This window comes from Notechis scutatus, chromosome Z, assembly GCF_049901735.1.
Source record: "Notechis scutatus isolate UNSWTSFEM ecotype Mainland chromosome Z, rNotScu1.2, whole genome shotgun sequence".
Taxonomy (NCBI): Eukaryota; Metazoa; Chordata; class Lepidosauria; order Squamata; family Elapidae; genus Notechis; species Notechis scutatus.
The window spans coordinates 57,435,583-57,451,241 of NC_142025.1; the positions used below are offsets into that span (position 1 = coordinate 57,435,583).

Sequence of the window (15,659 nt, forward strand, 5' to 3'; positions counted from 1 at the left end):
CATTTATGGAATGTAGTTTCAGCTTTTCAAGCTGTTACATGCTCTCTCTCCCTTTCTGTTGGCAACTCTAAAAGACCATAGAAATATTTTATGAGTTGACATGGGGATGTGGTGTGGGGAGGGGAATGGGATCTGGAGGGATGGGAATCACTCCCAAAGCCTGCAGGGACCACAAAATGAAGCACAGGGTCTTTGGGGCTGGAGGAGGATTTGGGAGGCCTGGGCAGGTGGTCCTGAGTCTGTAGACATCTCAGGACCTCCTTTACTCTGAAGCAGGGGTGGGATTCTTCCGGTTCGGGTGAACCGGATGTTAAAATTATATCTGGTTTGCCGAACTGGCATTTCAACTGACTGGCTGGCCCCATCCACCCTGCTCCACTCCTCCCACGAGTCTCCATGCAATGCAGGTAAGTGCAGGGTCCACATGGAGGCTCTGGGAGGGGGAAAACGGGTCTTCCGGAAGACTGGAAATGGGCCTGTTTCCAGCTTCCGGGGGGCCTCCAGAGGCCCGGGGGAGGCCTCTGGACTCTTGGGCGGGTGAAAAACAGCCCTCCTGGAAGTACCAGAAGTCTGGAAACAGGTCTATTTCTGGGTTCCGGTGGGCCTCCAGAGCCTGGGGGAGGCTGTTTTCGCCCCCTCAGAGGCCCAGGCCTCCCGACCCTTGAAAGAATGAAAATGAACTCCCCCGGGCTCTGGAGGCCCACTGGAAGCCGGAAACAGGAAGTTCTGGCAGGCCACGTACACCATAGCCACGCCCACCCAGCAACAAGGCAGCAAACCAGTTGCTGGGATTTTTTAATCCCACACCTGCCCTGAAGGCACCCCATGCTCTACTTAGCAATCTACACAGTCACTTAATGGATGCAATGGGAAGAACAGGAATGACAATGACAGTTAATAACTGTCATGACTTGCCTCCATTAAGGGGCAGGCTACATTACAATTTAAAATCAAGGACTACATTTATATGGATGGAAGACGGATGGATGGATGGATGTGAGAGGCAGGGAGGGAGGAAGGGAGGCAGGCAGGAGAAAAGGAAGGAAGAAGGAAGGAAGGAAGGAAGGAAGGAAGGAAGGAAGGAAGGAAGGAAGGAAGGCATTTCTCCCACATGATCTCTCCACAACATATGGGTAATGATGTCAGGAGATGTTGATTTACTGAGCAGGGTATCTCTGGGATCTGATGGCTGAAGCATCCCTTAAAAATGAATTAGTTGGCTGTCAATACTAATTTAGGTGGAAATTTTGTTTATATCTATTTAATGATTGAGCCAAAGTGTGTATACTGTAAGGAAGAACATGATATCCACATTTCCCTTTTGTATTCTTTTGTACATTTGATTTCTTTCTAAACTGAAAAGATCCAAATATTATTATTTTTCCTCACTGATTGTGCTTTTTGCAGCTGTAAAATACCCCTTTTGTATGTTGGATATGTCACTGACCAGAATTGTATAATATTTATTTATTTGTTTGTTTGTTTGTCAAACATGTACAAGATAACAAATATGAACATAAACAAAAGCAAAGGAAGTAAATACAGATAAATGGGGACAGTAAGACAGGGACGGTAGGCACGCTGGTGCGCTTATGCATGCCCCCTTTAAGGACCTCTTAAGAATGGAGTGAGGTCCACTGTAGACAATTTGAGGTTGAAACTGTGAGGGATTGAGGCTGTAATAATGGAGTCGGGTAGGGCATTCCAGGTGTTGACCACTGTGTTGCTGAAGTCATATTTTCTGCAATTGAGTTTGGAATGGTTTACCTGAGTATGTATCTGTTGTTTGTCCGTGTATTGTGATTGAAGCTGAAGAAGTCATTGACAGGCAAGATGTTATAGCAGACAATTTTGTGAACTATGCTTACATCGGACCGCAGGTGGCGCAATTCTAGATTGTCCAGGCTGAAAATTTCAAGCCTGGAGGCATAGGGAATTCTATTGTGAGTGGAGAAGTGGAGTACTTTTCTCAAGAAATGCGTCTGAACCCGCTCAATTGTGTTAATGTCCAATATACAGTGCAAATGTGAGTCTATTATTGATGTTCTTGGACCAAAGAAAATTCCAGAATAATTGTTGGGTAAATGGTAGTGGAAGCCATTCTTAACAGAGCAAATATTTAATTCACATTGCAGAAGTTCAATCTGCACTTTGACTTAAACCTTATAAGTATTTTGGAGAATCCTAATCCCACTTACAGTCTTCCATGGCTCCTTGAAATCGTCTTCTAAAGTTGCATTCTTTTCCCCATTCGATGGGGAATCTTTTTTACGTCAAGTTACAATAGAGTGGCCTATCCCAATGTCCCATTTATTATCCATGAACCTATGAAATAAAAAATTTCAAGAACCCAAAATTTGAGCAAGCAATATTTAATGATTTAAAGTTAACACAAAACCGACTTGTATAGCTCAATTTCTAATGAGTAGCTCTTTTCTTTGCAGGAAAGTATGGGCAGAATTGCAGCCTCGATGAACTTAGAGAAGAGGAAGTCTTGATTTTATGACGAACTGAAGCATATTAAGTGTCACTGAACTAACCAATATAGTCATTCATATTGTATTAGTATTAGTAAATATATGTTCTGCTGCAAAAGATGCTTGAAACTTAATCTCAAATGCAATCAACTACATATGCTTTGCCCAAGAAAGGCTTTTTTCTCTTATTGCTAAATGCCTTATTACATTTATAATTATTCAACTGACATTATATGAACATTGACAAATGGCTTGGTTTGTGAATTAACATAGCAAAACAAATCTTTATTCATAACTTTCACATCAAAGTTGTTTTGATCATGCCTTTTCACATCAAAGTTGTATTGACTCATTTGAAAGAGTTACTTAAATCCAGTACAGATAGTCCTCCACTTACAACTGTTCATTTAGTTACCCTTTTGAAGTTACAATGGCACTGAAAAAAGTGATATGACAATTTTTGACACTTATGACCATTGTAGCATCTCCATGATCAAAATTCAGACATTTGGTAACTGATTCATATTTATGATGTTCCAATGTTCCGGGATCATGTGATCCCCCTTTGCCAACTTCTGACAAGTAAAGTCAGTGGGGAAGCCAGCATCACTTAACCATGTTACTAACTTAATAACTGCAGTGATTTATTTAACTGTGGCAAGGAAGATTGTTAAATGGGGCAAAACTCACTTAACAAATGTATCTTGGGCTCAATTGTGATCATAAGTTGAGGACTACCTATATTGCAGAGGTCCATAAAAATGCACCAATAAAAAATCATTCAATTTTTTTCCTAAAGATATGCTTTATAAGACTGCTGAAATGTCTTGCTCTCCAGTAGAATGAGAGTAAGTGGAACTGGCCCGTTCCAGAGGTTCTCGATATAGAAAGACACAGTATTTTGAGAGATGGTGACCACCATGTTTTCGGAAAAAGGTAATAGTGTATTTTCTAAATTTCTCGCCAGCAAAAGCATAGATCACAGGATTGATACAGCAATGAGCTATTGCAAGTGTTTCAGTCACTTGAGTTGCTATACCGATACCATTTAATTTGCTGCAATTATCAAGGGATAAATCAGTTTGGAACAACTGGAGCAGAACAACAACATTGTATGGGGCCCAGAAAAGGAAATAAACAATCATTATGATAAAAATAAGCCTGACTGCTTTGTTCTTCTTCTCATTTCTGCATCTCAGCAAAGTATTTATGATGCATGCATAGCAGAAAATCATAACCATCATTGGAAAAATCAAGCCTATGAAGTTCAGTTCCAGTGTAAAGAACACGTTCCATCTGAAGGAACTTTGATGAGGAAAATGAAAAGAACATGTTATCCTACCATTTTCTTCTTGTGCTCTAATAAAGATTATTCCTGGTGAACAGGCTAGAATTGCTAGGCCCCAGGTAATAATGCTTGTGATGATGCCATAGAATACTGTTCTGGCTTTTAATGCAAACACTGCATAGACTATTGCTAAATACCGATCAATAGTCAAGAGGATTATGAAAAAGCTTCCACTGTAGAAGCTTAAAAAATAGATTCCAACAATAATTTTGCACATTGGATCTCCAAATACCCATTCATCTGCTACATAATGAATCCGAAATGGGATTGAGAAAATGAAAAGCAAATCAGAAATGGCTAAATTTAATAGGTATATATCAGTCATACTCTTGAATTTCTTATATTTGATTAGAATCAGTACAACTAGCATGTTACCCAAAAGACCAAAGATGAATACCAAAGAATAAAGGGTAGGCAGGATACTGGAACCAAATTTTTGGGAAGCCTTTGCCTGGCATGGTGTTACCATACCACTATAGTCATATTCAGTGGTGGTATATACTTCATTTGTTCCATTTATTAGATTGTCCATCTTGTTCCCTGTTACTGAAAAAGACAGAGTTGTTTACTATTAAAGGGAGACAATACAAAGCTTTTAAAAATATTGAAAACATATAATAGTAACAATGCCGTGTTGATTTTCCTATATAAGAGAACACACTGAATTTTAACCAAAGGAAAAAGATCACCTTTAATCTGCATAAAAGTTACCATATTTGGGATGAAAAATTGACTCATTGGAGATTTGCATCTGCTAGAACTTGACTAACTAATTGTGTCCATTGAAAACAGCTTTATTTTTGGAGATGCAACCAAATAGTGAAAGCTTTATATATGCTAATTGATCTGTAATATGTCTTACACCAGAGGTGTCAAACTCAATTTGTTGAGAGGCACATCAGGGTTGTGGTTGACCTTGAGGGGCTGGAGTGGGCATGGCTGGCACATGCAAGTGGGCAGCGCTTCTGGGCCACAGATAGTGTTCATTCCTGCACCCAGCCAATTCCAATTCCAGGGCGGCCTTACTGTTTGAGGCCTTCAACTGAGTGAAGAGGCACCACGGGGCCAGGCCCCTCACTCCAGTGTCCAGCCTGCCAGAGCTCACCACACAAGAGAAATGAGAGATCCCCATTGTCCTGCAGAGCCCGCTTACTCTTCTGCAGGGAGAAGGAGGAGAGTGGTGAGGCTTTGTGCCAGGTGGGGAGTAGGTCAGGCAGGGCTGGCTGGCTAGGGATGGGGGGTCATGGCTGCTCAGGGGGCTCCTGCAACCGCCGCTGCCTGCAGCTTGGGTGCCTAGGCTGTATCCAAGCTAAAGAAAGCAGAAGTGCAGCACTGGAATTGCCCTCAAAGATAGCTCCATTTTCAACTACCCCATTTGCATGTAGGCTGGGTCCTCGGGACAATGGGGTCTCATTCCTCCACTGGCACAGCAAACTCTAGTTGCAGTTGTGAGGGGCCTGGCCCTTGGTCAGTTGAAGACTTTATTCCTGAACTCAAACAGTAAGGCCAGTGCATGTGAGCAGTGCACCCAGGCCACAGACGGCACTGGTTCCTGCACCCAGCCTTAGATCTGACCAGCAGGGCTGCCCTGGAGCCAGGAGGCACCTCCCAGCTTCTTTGGCCCTGTCCGCTGGGTGTATGAATAGGAGACAGCAAGTACTTGGCCTGGCAACCTGGGTGAAAGGGAGGTGCTCAGAACACAATCAGTCTATGGGAGAAGATGGTCCCCAGGGACACCACGCCCTGTGCGCATTCGCCTCCTGTCCAGGTGTTTTACACTCAGGGGTGGGGTGCTATGGGTTTGCCTGGGTTTAGGTGAATCCATTGCTAACGTTATGGCTCATTTGGCAAATTGCCAAATGCCACCACCCATCCTGCCCCTCCCAGAAGTCTCTATATGGAGGCTCGGGGAGGAGGAAAACCGGCCTCCCGGAAGTTCCAGAAGTCTGGAAATGAGCCCATTTCCAGGAGGGCTTCCGGAGCCTTGAGGAGGCCGTTTTTGCCCTCCTAAGGGCTTGAGGAAAGCCTCTGGAGCCTGGGGAAGGTGAAAAACAGGCCTCCTGGAAGTTCCAGTAGGCCATGCCCACCATGGCCATGCCCACCCAGCAACTGGGCAGAGAACCTGTGCTGAGACTTTTGAAGCCCACCCTTGCTTACACTCATGTAAATACATGAAATGGCAAGTACATGCAAATGGAGTTAACTTTCCAAAATCTTGGATCCCAAGCACAATTCATTTAACAAAAAGTCAAACCAGATTTCACTGGATATTAGTTACTGAGAAGATTTTCCTATTGTTACATTAAATGCACATAAAATATCCGAAAAGAGTCCATTTTCAACTTATTAAATCCTTCTACTATTGAAGGAGCAACTTATATAGCCTTATGGCTAAAATGTGTTTGGAAAGTAGCTGAGAAGAATGAATCAGAATGAAAACTTGTTTTCCCACAGGTTCCAATGGATTCCAATAGAAGCAGTGCTGGGAGTGGTGGATTTGCTTGAATGACATACACTATTTTCTGACTCCCTATTTATTTATCTTAGATTTTTATTGTGAAGTGAAACTTCATAATAATATCAGGGTTCCCATTTTGCACAACAATACTACAATTTTCATTCTACAAACATTTAGAAGCAAATTGATGAGTGGTACTGAGACCAATCAGACCAGCTTCTTATCTGATTTAGAATTCTGAAGAACCAGAAATTTCACAGTCCTTTTTGCCTTGATAGTGTTCTTGATTAACATTATAATTCTGCATTTTACTTTCACAGATTAGAATATTTTTATTTGTTATCATCACCTTAATCAATGGCCAGAATACAAATTAATAAAGGAATATAAATTAATAAAAAGACATGAAGGAATTATCAAAATCGTATACTTTCATAAAACATATTTATGCTTCAGTGTTACTTACTGAACTTTTCCAATGGAATTTTTATTACTCTTAGGCTTCCAAGAAGGACATATTCCCATAGCAGGAGTTAATTGAAGAAAATAGTCACAAAGGCTTGCATGTACATGTTCCCTGAGGAATGAAAGAGAACAACATCATCGGATGTTGGAAGGAGAACAGAGTTTTAAAGCAGAATTAGGGAAACTGAAGACATTCAGAATTAATAGTACAATTGTACTATGCTCAGAATCTTTAGGGATTCAGCAGTCATAATAATTTATTATTGTATGATAATAAAATTGCAACTATAACAGAAAGATGAGAAGAAAAAAGAGCAGTAAAAGAATATCTGAAGGACACAGAAAAAGATCCACTGAAGCTTGTATACTATGAAGGCTTACTGGGTTAAAGAAATCAAACTGGCCTGTAAGTAAGATCAAGATCAAGAACAGAAAAAAGACATGGTAATGCAAAGTATTACTTGGTCTGTACATAAAGAAAATTGTAGACCAAGCGGATACTAAACCCTGACAATGCCTAAGAGCAGGAAAGTTGAAGAAAGAGACAGTGGGATAATAGTGGAAGGAATAAATGCATATAAAGCCAAAACTCTGAAGACAGATATAGACAGCAACTGCTACCTTTGCAAAGAAGTTGAAGAAACAGTGAATCACCTGTATATATGCTACAAAACATTGCACAGACTACAAGCAGTGGCATAACACAAGTGGTTACAGTGGTTCATTGTTGCAAGAAATTTCATTTGACTATAAGAAATGGTAAGACTACAGAATAGACAAAGTAATAAAAAATAAAGAAGCTAAAGTGTTTTGGAACTTTAGAACAGGGGTCTCCAACCTTGGCAACTTTAAGACTTGTGGACTTCAACTTCCAGAATTCCTCAACCAGCAAAGCTTATCTATAGTCTTAAAGTTGCCAAGGTTGGAGATCCCTGCTTTAGAATTAAAATAGAGCAACACCTGCCACGTAACACCCAAACTTGGTAATTGCTGATAAGAAAGACAAAAAGTCTGGGTATTGGACATGGCAGTAGCTAAAGACAGCAGAATAGAAAAGAAAGAACCAGAGAAAATCATAAAATATAAAACCCGCAAATAAAAGTAAAAAGACATGGTACAAGGAAGTAGTAATAGTAATAAGTGCCTTGGATACAATTCCAAACCATCTGGCATACCACCTGAATACTATCAGCATTGACAAAATTGCTGTCATACAGTTGCAAAGTCAGCTTTACTTGGAACAGCTTACAGATTTGTATTGATACTTTTAATTTTAAATAAATCTACCTATCCCAGATCCTTGGGAAATACTTGATATGTGTACAACATACCAAATCCAGTCTAAATACCTTTGTAACTGCAACCAGATATAATAATAATAGTAATAATAATAGCAGCCAGACCAAGAAAAGCAACATATACCTGAGTTTAATTGTAGAAACATCATGTAAAGCTCTCCAGATTTTGTAGTAAACAGGATATGCAGAGAATTATTCTGCAATTTCATCTGGCCATCAGAATTTAATTGCCTACATTTTAGTTGTTCTATCTGTAGGACAAGCCATCCAACTATTGGTTTCTTAGTAATCCATCTGTGCAATTGAACCACAAATTAAGTAGCAAAGAGAAGAAGCACTGTAATGTCTGATTCATGACTGAGTCATGGGAAAATGAGACCTGGAGAAAAGGAAGTGCCTCTCCTCCCTCCCTCCCTCTCCTTCCTTCCTTCTTTCCTTCCTTTCTTCCTTTCTCCTTCCTTCCTTCTTTCCTTTCCTTTTGCCAAATTCAGAGGAGATCTGCCAGTTGTAGCTATAAGAAATGGGACAAAATATGATACCCAAAACATTTCTTCATTGCCATAGCTTTCAGCTATGAAAAAGCTGAAAATGTGGCATTCTGGGAAGCTAGAACCAATGTTAAGAGCTGCTGAATTAATTAATTGTGGTTTTTGTTGCAGGAAATATTAGGAAACAAGATGCTTCAAGAGTATCATTCTTAATAAGCAACAGCACTGCATAAGAAGAAGCCACAGATGATAGGATGTTTCATTCCTTTCTGGTTGCTAGAACTCCTTGAAAATATCAGTGTGTACCATATAACTAGACTGCCTCCTGCTCTGAACTTGTGGTGGAAGCAACCTATCCCATAGCAACTGGGAGCCAGCTGAGGCCCACTAAGCCTGTTTACATCAAGCAGCAAGTGTGAAGGGCTGAAAAACCAGCTGCAGCTGGAACTCCCCTTCTCATCATGCTGAGTTTTCAAGACTCAAGTGTGCAAATACTTGTCATAAAGGGAAATTCAGTACACTATCACTGTTTTGTCTGTTTACTGCAGCTGGTAAGGTGGGGAGAAGATATAGGAATGATTTGACATTTTCAGTAGAGAAAAGGCAAAAGGCTGAGTAAGGCTGAACAGTCCATTTCAAGATATTTTTAATTAAAAATTATAGTGGGGGGGGGGACAATTTCAGGACAATTGTTCTGATACTTCCATTTCTACAAAATTACTGAAATTACAAAAAGAAATAAAAATGCTAATGAAAATACATTTACTTAAATCACCATTTATCCAATAATGCAGAGTATGCTAAGGAATATTGGCCATGATTGCATTTTTGTAGGCTCTTTATTGTTAGAATAATAATGCAATCAATACATTTCAATCCCTATTCTTTTATTTCCCTTCCTGTTTCTCTTATTTATTTAAGTAAAATTATGTATCTAAAGGGTATGTTAAAAGCAAGAAGTAGATTCATCCCCTATTTAGAGAAATGCATGTTCCTCTTGCCCATTTCCTATTAGGGCTGCCTGTGGGGAGTAAGACTCATCTTTCCTATATGCAAAGATTGCTGAGCTGGAATGCTATCCCATATTTTTCTTCCCATTTCCAGAACTAGGTCAGGAACAGCCCTCCCCTCAAGCAGTGTCATCTGAGTAGAGTACCGAATGGAGCGGGATAGCAGAGGCAAAACTATTCTTTTCTAAAATGATTATTATTGTCTATGGGATTTGGACTCATCTGAGTGGCTGTGTTTGCAAAGTGTCTTTTGACATTTATTGGTAGGATTGCAGGTACATCATTACTAGAGGAATAGACAAAAATGATCTGAAAAGGAAGACCCAAGCTTTGACCAGGACACTCCTGTACTTGGATTATTTGCCAGTCAGAAAGCAGCTCCAGAGTTCTATGAGCATTACTGGGAAAATGAGTCAATATAATTCTAATTCAGCTGCATTGTAATTGAAAGTACAGTTTATTGCTGTCAGAAGTTGTGGATACTTCATAGTTGAAGGTTTTTAAGAAGAGACTGGAGTTCCTTGTCTGAAATGGTATAGGGCTGTGATGGCGAACCTATGGCACACATGCCGGAAGTGACACACAGAGCCATTTCTGCTGGCACAAGAACTGTCACCCAGAACAGATCCACTGCATATGCACCCCCCACCAGCCAGCTGATTGTTGGGTATCTGCGGCGCATATGAGGGGGAGACGTGCATGCATGCACAGGGGGCAGGGCATGCACAGGTCACGCACACATGTGCAGAGGTACATGGTGCAGGGGGATCATGCACACATGCACAGAGGCATGTGGTGTGCATGCGGGGGGGGTCACGTACATGCGCAGGGGCAGGAGGGTCATGCACACATTGTATTATGGGTGCAGGCATGCGTGTGCACATGCACACACATGCACATACTTTCGGCACACAACGACAAAAAAGTTAGCCATCACTGGTATAGGGTCTCCTGCTTGAGCAGTGGGTTGGACTAGAAGACCTCCAAGGTCCCTTCCAGCTCAATTCTGATTGATTGATTGATTGAGGGTTTTGCTTTGTTTTAATTTTTCAGGTAGAATGGCTTTGTGTTTCCTTTGAAAAATATCTTCCCTTACTTTTTTTTCCAGCTCCTGAATGTCACACAGGTATGCAAACAACAAACCAAAAAAATCTAACTATAGAGGTCACATGCAAGCCGACAGCATTGTTTTCTCACTTCTACAGTTCCATCCAGTGGAACCTTTACTGCATTTGAGGAGCGTTGGAAAATATAACAACCTCTTTTGCATTAAGGAGGGGAAGAAATTGAAGTACCTAAGGAAAAATAGATGCTTTAAGCTTTCAGATGTATAGGTACCCATTTGAACTTATCCCCCAAAGCTCTTGGTTCCCTGTGCTTTTAGAGTGAAGTTGTCGATAATTTCTTTCTTTATTATGTTTCTGTGCTGTATATCACAAAATGACTTCCAGTGGTTCACAATGGAAACCAACCTTAAGGTCTCAATGAACAATCAGTAAGCAACTCAATAGTACATCCTATGCAAATGTTTGCTGGCTTCTCAACCCACTGGAACCATGCTAGATAAAAGCCTCTGCTAAACAAGACCACTTTAACAGCTTTCCTAAAGGAAAAATCACTAGTCAATATGTCCCAGAAAGTCTGGTTTGGTCAATAGTCATACAACTCTCTTAAGGGAAATGTTAAGGAGGAAGGCTGTGAAGAAATCTGATTTGAAGGGCAAAATAATTTGAAGTACATTTCTCCTGGAACTGAACAGTTTCCTCCAGAATTGCTGCATAAGTCTTACGCAGCAATTAAATTACACTTCATTACAGTTACAAGAAAGCCTGGAAGATAGCATAAAACTGTTTTCAGATGCCCATAGGCAGTATATTTAATAGACCAGTAATAATTTATTTTATTCCCATTTCTCTGAAACTATAAAAAAATATCCCTCTGTGTGTGGGGGTGGGTGGGGGTGAATGTGTGTGTGTGTGTATTCACACAAGTATAAAGTAGAACCTCTGGTCACAACCATTATTCATTCCATAACTTTGGCTATTTCTTCATCTTCTTCATCTTCAGGAATTTCTGAGTCAGGGGTCGTGTTTGATTGCCAACCAAGTATGTGTTCGTGACCAGATTCAAACTTTTTGTGAATCTTTTGGTCGGAACCCGATTTGGTCATGGTCAGAAGCGTTTGTGACCAGAGGTTCTACTGTATATTACAACATTGGAACTGTTCAGAGTTCTACTCTAACAGCATCTTGGAAAAAGCCTGCACCAAACCTAAGAAAACAATTCTACTTTCCACATAGAAACCAGCTTTATCTCACAGCATAACATTCTAATTTAAATTACTATAAGCAGATTATTATCCAGTATATGTAGATATTTCTACTATAAACTCATGAACAGACTCAAATTTTACATTACAGAAAAATATTTTTCTTATGGGTAAATTAATGTTTGTTTCTCAAATTTCAGTAGGTTGAATGTTATGTAGAACTGATATAGCTGATCTATCAGCTTTCTCTTTGTTTAGTTGTCCAGAAAACACAGCAGAGAAGAACTACTGTACACAGATAGTCACTTATATTTCAGTCAAACTTCTAAATGCAAACATCTGTACTAACAAAGAAGTATACATTTAAAAACCATGTCATGAAGGACTGTTGTTGTTTTTGAAACTCAACATTTTTCTTCAAGTTTTATCTTCTACCATGCTTTTAGCAGGGTTTGTGATTGCAGATCTCAACATATTTTATTCATATTTGTTCTCTAAATTTCTATGCTATAATAAAATAAATCGACTTACCAGTTTAAAAACTTTTAAAAAGTGATCTTGACAGGATCATTCTCTTTTTGTCGGGTACTTTGTAAATTAAAGAAAAAGGATACATGTAAAGCAAAAAATAAAATACAATCTCTCTGTAAACTAAGGATTGTTCTGCAAATTGTTAGCCAAGAAACTGTGTTGTTTTTTTTAAAAGAATCAGTTCTTCTAAAAATAATACCTTGGCTGATTGGAACTTCCCACATCTGTTTCTTCTATATTTATTTATATCCCAACCTTATTAGTCTTGCATATAACTCAAAGCAGAACATAGATCCACCATACCTTGCTTTTTTTATTTTCCCCACAGCAACAATCCTGTGAGGGCTGAGAGAGTGTGACAGAATAGATCACCCAGCTAGCTTTCATGCCTAAGGAAGACTATAACTCAACAGTTTCACAGTTTCACCCAGGTCTGTAGATTTCATTGCGCAATTACAGCACAAACTTATCAAAACACACTCCAAAGCTCTTGCCATCTACACACACACACACACACACACACACACACACACACACACACACACACCTAATTTTCAGATAAGAAATGTGTTATTATTGTTTCCGGTTGTATAGATTAGTATCTATGATATCAGAAGTTAAGATTTTACTCAATTTGCTTTTCAGAATACAAAGATGTGTTCCAGTACCAGGCAGGTTTGAAAAATGAGTCATTATGCTGATGGCCAGATAAAGCCAGACCCATATGAGAGACTAATGAGAAATTACTCATATTCTGGTTTAAATTTTATCTGATCTTCCACTATTTCTTGTATCCAACCCCATATTTCAGTCCAGTACTTTTGGGCTTTTGGGCATGACCATCACATATGGTAGAAGGTACCTTGGTTCTGTTTGCATTTCCAGCATTTCAGATTCACGTTAGAGTACATTTTTGCCAATCTCATTGGTGACAGGTGCTAACAATAAAACATCTTGTATATATTTTCTTTATAAGCTGCCGATCTTGTTAATGTATAATTTTTATTCCACATTTTTTCCCAATCCACTAAGTCTATATTATGTCCTATATTTTTTTGCCCATGCTATCATACAGCCTTTTACTACCTTCTCTTTCAAAGCAACTTTTAATAAATAATTATACATCCTTGTTATGAATTTCATAAAAAAGGATGTATAATTCAGGGCCTATTAAAATTTTATCTAATTGTTGTAGCTCAGTATAAATTCCAAATTCTTTTATGTCTTTTTTGTATCTGGTTTGAAGCTGAAGATATTGACACCAGTCTATGTTTATACCTTGCTCTTTTAATTCCTGATTTGTTTTTAAATTTCCCTGATTGTCTAATGTTTCTTTGTATCTGACCATTTTTTCTAAATCCAATGTATTGGGGTATATCATCGCTTCCATGGTGGATAACCAGGCCGGTATTTTCATATAATATTTTCTCCTAATCTTATTCCAAATCTGTATCAATGAATCTCTCATATGGTGTGGTGTCTATAGAAATATGTTTCCTTCTTACTTTTCTTTTCCATCAGAAGGCATGCCACCCCATCTGTAAATCAAGACCCGCCAGAGTTAAAATCCTTTTATTACTCAAATTAACCCATTCCTTGATCCATATCAATGCTGCCACATTATAATAAAATTCCCATTCTGGGACTCCAAAGCCACCTCTACTTCTACTGTCCTGTAATGCTATTAATTTTATTTGAGCTTTCTTTCCTAACCATATAAATTTTAACATAATTTTGGGACTTCTGGTTGCGGTGCCATGGCAGTATGGAGAAAGAAGATCAGTCTCCATTCTTTATCCCCAATCTGTGCATCTGGAGGCCCCTCAAGGGGCACACAAATCCTGGAGGGATTGGCAAAACTGTGAGGAAGCCCAAGGTGTGAGCAGACGGAGGGCGACTGCCTGCCACACCACAAGGAATGCTCACAAACCTCAGTGTATGAGTGATCTGCCATATTAATGGCAGACCGAAGTCGCTGCGATCACACCAAATAAGGAAGGAATAATAGCGGCAGCAGCATCCACATTAAATGCAATTGTGCAGAGGCGGAGAGTGACTGTCAAAGAGGAGAGATCTTAAAGACTGATCAGCAGAACTGTGAGTCTTGGAGAGGGGACAGAAGTTCAATAGAAAAGCAGCAATCCAGTGGGGAGAGCATAGGACTTAAAGACAAGACATTGGAAACGGTGGGATTTGGCTACCTAAAAGGTTTGAACGAGAGTTGAGTACTGGATTGGAGGACTGAGGGGAAGACTGAGCAATTGGGGAAATGGGACTTGCGGTGGACTTGCTATAAATGTAGGGAAGATCAGAAGAAAGAAGACACAGTAAGAAATCTGGACTAAGAAAGGAGGCATCTTAACTTTAAAGGACAGTAAAGATAGATGATGCAATAGATAGACAAAGCAAAATATATATGAACTGAAGAATTTGATCTAACTGCTACTGTTCAATGCTAAATGAATTGATTATTTAGATTAATTATTTGTTTATTATTTAAGTGTGGAATATATTACTGAGTTTGGACAAATATTTGAAAAATAGAGAAAGATTTAATTAATATTGGGAATAAGCCCTGAAAAGAAAGGAACTGCATAATGAATTTTTAGATGATTAATGAATTCTTAATCTGCCTAGGGTATGAATTAAGGTGATTAATGAACTAAGTGTTATTAATGAATCAAGTAAAATTGATTAGTGGTTTAGATAAATTGATAGATATTGAGAAATTTTGTTAGTTATATCTGTATTCATATAAAAATAGGCTTATTAGTAATCAGTAGATATTAGTAAGATAAGGTAGTAACTTTTTGTTATAGATTTTGCCCTCTACTCTCTGTGTTCTCTCTCTCTCTCTCTGTCTCTCTAATTCTGTTTTCCTTCTGACTTAACATCCTTTGATTTAATACCTTTTTAGTCTACTTTTCCCAACTGCAGTTTAGATACTAGCAGGCGTTTCTTGCCTATTATATAATATAGTAAGTAATATAGGATAAAATTATTAGAAATTATTAGTAATCTAAATTAGATATAAAGAAGCACAGATCAGAAGAATTAAAGAATTAAAGTGGATAGAAGCAAGCTGTGGATGGTAAAGTGGGAAGAAGTATATAGTAAGATAAAGAGTATGATGAGTACAACAACAACTTTAAAAGGAAAGAAAACAATCTCAGGTTCATCAGTATCGATTGCATCCCCAGAGGGACAGAAAACAATTGAGGGGATGTTGGCTACAGATAAGACAAGCAATGCTGCCAATATGCAAGCAATGCATGAAGTTCTATTATCCATCCAAGAAACAATGCTTAAGGTACA

General features: G+C 39.1%; 1 protein-coding gene across 4 annotated transcripts; it reads right to left on the reverse strand.

Moving 5' to 3' along the window:
- Positions 1-2,356: 2,356 nt before the first annotated feature.
- LOC113419215 (C-C chemokine receptor type 5-like) lies at positions 2,357-12,779 on the reverse strand. 4 transcript variants are annotated; one of them, XM_087947024.1, is made up of 4 exons: positions 12,648-12,779; positions 12,345-12,401; positions 6,750-6,860; positions 2,357-4,371 (listed from the first exon to the last, which is right to left on the reverse strand). In XM_087947024.1, the coding sequence occupies exon 4, from the start codon at positions 4,355-4,357 to the stop codon at positions 3,284-3,286; it is 1,074 nt and encodes a 357-aa protein (XP_087803150.1). In that variant the 5' UTR covers positions 4,358-4,371; positions 6,750-6,860; positions 12,345-12,401; positions 12,648-12,779; the 3' UTR covers positions 2,357-3,283. The 4 variants fall into 4 exon arrangements, with proteins under 4 accessions (XP_087803150.1, XP_087803151.1, XP_087803149.1 ...); XM_087947025.1 differs by lacking the exon at positions 12,648-12,779 and having other exon boundaries at positions 12,345-12,469; XM_087947023.1 differs by lacking the exons at positions 12,345-12,401; positions 12,648-12,779 and adding an exon at positions 10,742-10,818.
- Between the last annotated feature and the right edge of the window lie 2,880 nt (positions 12,780-15,659).